Source organism: Achroia grisella, unplaced genomic scaffold (genome assembly GCF_030625045.1).
Source record: "Achroia grisella isolate CSIRO2021 unplaced genomic scaffold, CSIRO_AGI_Agris_v1 utg779, whole genome shotgun sequence".
NCBI lineage: Eukaryota > Metazoa > Arthropoda > Insecta > Lepidoptera > Pyralidae > Achroia > Achroia grisella.
In genome coordinates, this window is record NW_026713019.1 from 1,595,576 (window position 1) to 1,600,695 (window position 5,120).

Genomic DNA, 5,120 nt, shown 5'->3' on the forward strand with positions numbered 1-5,120 from the left:
ATGTTTTGTTTGATTTTGACCACAATGTTCTTAAGTATTATCAAACGACTCAAAAATACAAAGATTAAAATTGTATACTTTACTATCATGATAAATATCCCGTTTACATATATATGGAATACGGAGTTTAAAGATTCAAATAAAAATATGAATTCTGAATTGATTAAATAGTATTAATCAATTCAGAATAATTCATATTAATTCATTACCGTTTTTAAAATATGTTATTTGTAAATAAAAAAACGAATGTTTTAGGTAATATTAAGAACAAAATTTATATAATTTTTTCATTGCGCATATACTTGAGTGATTATTATTCGAGTTTTTGAAGAACCAGTCAGCCCTATTTTTCATTCCTCATTAAGTTTTTTATGGCGTTTCACATAAAGTTGACTGATGAAATACCTACTAGCTGAAAAAATAACTCTTAAAAAAACGAAAACGATACGCGGATAGGCGTTAAATTATAATTCTGGTTTAATTAAAGAAACAAAAACGTATTAACATTATGTAATTTAGCAGGAATAACCTTATTATTATTTAAATGTTCTTCATATTGACACATATTTTTAAAAATGGAACACAAGGCACATTTTCATACTGGCTGGAAAAATAAAATCTAAAATAATAAATGTTAGTTAACTTTCAGATAAGCATTTTTTAACTATTCTATTTTCAAAAAATATGTTCCCGTAGATACAATATTAAAGCATACCGTATAAAGTAACGTTATCAATATTAAATTAGGTGCAATAAATTGTAATAACTATGTAAGGACAGAACGCCCTTGCCCGTGAAAGTGATAATGTGTGATGGCAGTATGTTTGCACAGTTTATCCCTACACAGACACTAATGGGTTGATACAGTAATATTGTTGTCCTTATCTGATTACGGATTACTGGAATAGACTATTACGTTTTTCGATCAGGACCATTTATGGTCAGTGAAGTCTGTGCATGTATACAATAGTGACATAAATAAAACTCTTAAATTAAATTATAATAGAATATATAAAATAATTGTATCAGATGCTTTTACAGTCATTGTTAAAGTAAAATTTGAATAGTTTTTAGCATGCAGTTAGTTCAATCGCGTTTGGGTAACAAACCTTCAGTGAAATTAACGGCGGCTGTCAGGTAAGATTGTTAAGAGAAAATGTTTTTATTAGATTTATTCTCGTAGTACAACATAGAAATTGAAATTATGTATCTGTCTGTATGTTTATATATACAGTACTGTATATATAAACATACGAGTAGATGTAAATTAGATCAATTGTAAATATATATTTTTGCATATTATAGAATATATCTATATAATAGTTATAATTATAGAGTGTTGTATTCATCTATTTAAATTGTCTGACTAATTTCACAGAATTAAAAACTTGAAAGTATAAGTTAAAAATGTATGTAAGTCATAATATTATTTAATTACAGAAATGCATCTTGCAGCCGAGGATGGTTAAAATTCGTGATTCAGTACATTTTTGGTGCGATCACTGTAGCCAGCTTCATTCTGATACTAATTATGGCGATGCGAGATCATAATAATCATACATTTTTTGATAGCTCACGATGTACCGCTATCAAGTGCAGAATAGAGTGCCATGACGCTCCATATTACGCTGACTATGAAGAGGATATTATATTCTTATCGTCGGTAAATATTACTATTATATTTATTTATATGAGTTAAGTTAATGCAAAATAAAAAAAAAAATTGTGCGGCATATATTAAAATACATTTTAGCATATATCTGAAAAATTGATCAGTTTAAAGATTCAGGCGCTTGTGAAACTAAATCAGCCTTCTTCTTAATAACTTTAACTTCTGTGACTATCCCCACTAATTATATATAATAGTATTATAGTAGTAATAGTAATAAGAAGAGACGGAAGCGCCATCTAGGTTCAGTACCGACTACTGCCAATATTTTCTCTTGTCGAGCCTGTGGTAGGCTATGTGACTCTCGTATCGGTTTATATAGCCACGAAAAGATCTGTTCACGAACCATCACGCCATAAATCGTATATAACAGACGCATAGGTCATTAGTTAGTTAGTAATAAGAACCAATCCACGAAGCGTCATCCTAGATTCAAGCTAAGAAGAGATTGTGTTATGGGTACTAGAATATAGATACAAATACTTAAATACATTTTTACTCATGGAAACAAATGTTTGTATTGTTTGAAGAATAGAACTGTGCGACCATCGCGTAATATGGTATTCTAAATTGCTAGATTACTGAGGTTGTCAAAGCAAAAATGTCACTTTTTTGTCTGTCTTTAGCATATTTTTAAAGATAAATTGTATCACGAGGACGGACATAGGCTTCTTTTGACTCAAAAAATAGCAGATGAAGTCGAGAGAATATCTAGTTGATTATAAATCAGTTAAATTAACTAGTCTTGTGAGTATAGATGGATGGATATTTGTTACTCTTTCACGCAAAAACTACTGAACGGATTTTGGTGAAACTTTACAGTGATATAGTTTATACATCAGAATAATAATATATAATTTGATGCGAGTGAAATCGCAGGTACAGCTTTTTTCAAATATTTTGTTATTGTTCAAGTTAATGCAGTTTCACCTACACAGTTAAGATTTACAAAATAAAATTGTTTGAACGAATAGATTTTCATGGGGTAAATTGCATTTCAAACGCAGGCCGTGACTCCGACGTGTACTTACGAGTACATAAAAATCTTATCCTCCTTAGATTACAGATTATTGAAATACATTTTATAAAATATTATCTTACGCTTTTAAACATAGATGTGATTGTCAAAAATGTTACTAACATTACACGCAAAAATTATAGAATTTTTATTAATGAATACTTACGATAATTTACTACTATATACATCAGAATATCTACAAATTTTACACGGGTGAAACCGTGGGCACAGCTAATATTAAATAATTGTCACCTTTGTAATGAACTTGAATGGAATTACTCTACACACATTCACATATCTCGAGGATATTGAATAAATTGTTGTATATTTTCAGCTATCCGAATTCAACTGCCAAGGCTATTCTTTAGTACTCAACAATCCAATGTTTGTAAACGAAACTATGCCATCAAATTGGTTATCTGGAGTTCGAGTGGACATCTACAATTTAGTAGTTCAGGGAGGAAACCTTAGACATATCGGATCTGATGCATTTATGAGTCGCTTTGGAGCAAGAATTGTTACTATATTATTTGATAAAGTGACAATATCAACATTTGTGGCAGATGCACTTGTGGGACTTTCAAGTTTGCGAGAGTTATATATCAAGAATACCAACTTGTTATACTTTAATCAGAATGCATTACGTGCTGTTGGTGATACGCTGTGTGCTCTTACTATAACTGCAAGTGGCTATTGGAACCCTATTAATGTGACCGGGCTAGGGTCATCAATGCTACCCAAACTGGAACTAGTAGATTTCTCTAATAACATTTTCGAAAATATTTTAATAAAAGACAGTTTTACCGCTTTAGTAAATTGCAGAATTTTATATCTTAATTCGTGTAAAATAACCGCTATAGGTGAAGGAACTTTTGATAAATTGCGAAACATTCATATTATTTACTTGAACAATAATTACCTTATAACCATACCATCTGGCCTGTTTAGCAGAGTTATAGAATTGGTACGTCCATGTCCCCGAATTTACTTACAAGATAATTTGTGGTATTGCGATTGCTCGATGACACACTTAAGGCAGCTGTATAACAGAGATTTGCTTCCTATTGATCCTGGTTGTTATAGTCCTGAAGAAATGCTTGGATATAAATTTTCAGGCCTTGAGAACTTATGCAACAATGATACAGAAAATGTTATGGTTGTTGAAGGCTTTGAATCTGAAGAGTCCACTATAGAGTCTCAGAATGACAATTATATACAATATGAAAGTAGTAACATTGATTTAGCATACAATTATTCTTGGAATTTAGTATCTCCGATTGAGCAGTCTAGTTGTAAATATAAAATATATAAAATAGATAAGTTTTTAAGATTTAAAAGCCGTAATATAGAATATAAACCTATCTCTTTAAACGACTGGATAAAAATGATGCTCTTATTGAATAGTACAAAGTTTTCAATGCTGCAAGTGAAACTGATAGAATCTGATCAATATGGACTCTTATGGTACCAATCTCAATTACCTTATGAGGTTTACTGTATAAGTACAATGCCTCAATTTATTCAAATACATAATATAAACTTCACAACTCGATATACATTTTGTCCTATAAATTTGACTACACACGACGTTGAACATACAAAATGCGTTGATTATCTTCTATCTGACTATTTAAAAGATGAATCCTTAAATGGTAAATTTAGATCGTTAACATTTTATGTACTAACTGCATTTACATGTCTATCTTTTGGAGCTATATTTGTATATGGTTTGGTACGTATAAAGCCTACGCTCTTAAGGGGTAGTAAAAGGTTACTTTTTGTAAAACACAAAAATGTTGAGGCTTTAGTTTTACCTCCAAAGGTTTCTCTGAGGGACAGCGCAGAATACAAGGACACTTCGTTTGTAAATTCTGAGAAAATATTTTTTGTCTCTGGTAATCAAGCTGCTGTGAGGAATTTCGTAAGAATGAAGTCTACGAGAAGCAATGATAGTAATGCTCCTAGCTATATATCAGCTCTGTTACCGACGGATGAGCAGCTTGCTGACTGGCGAATTCGTCATCATTTTGACAATAACTTACAGACTCAGAATTCGTGGAAGTTGTCTTCAACAAGTTCTGAGTTATCTGTATATTCTTCTATATCTGATGATAAACTTGATGATAAGTTCCCTGATTTGGTAAATGGCACAATATATGAAAGCTTGAAATAAATAAAAAGTTTTCTTTTGAACTTATATTTTTCTTGTGCTATGTAGGTGAAGTGAAGTTGACGATAATATACGTACTAAGTTCCTTTATACATAAATTATGAGTATCTCTATACATGTATGTATATGTATGTCTATGTTATATGTACATGTATGTCTATAAATACCTATGACTCTTAATTTTCTTTTTAGATTTGGTATTTAGAGTTTAGAAGAATAAAATAGTCTGAATAAATTAACCATGAGGCATGGAGAGAGAAATG

The 5,120-nt window shown here is 30.7% G+C and overlaps 1 protein-coding gene across 1 annotated transcript; it reads left to right on the forward strand.

The window, feature by feature from the left end:
• The first annotated feature begins 1,075 nt into the window (after window positions 1-1,075).
• Window positions 1,076-4,860, forward strand: LOC131850831 (uncharacterized). The gene is made up of 3 exons (XM_059201196.1): window positions 1,076-1,137; window positions 1,441-1,663; window positions 3,022-4,860. The coding sequence occupies exons 1-3, from the start codon at window positions 1,076-1,078 to the stop codon at window positions 4,858-4,860; spliced, it is 2,124 nt and encodes a 707-aa protein (XP_059057179.1).
• Window positions 4,861-5,120: the final 260 nt, after the last annotated feature.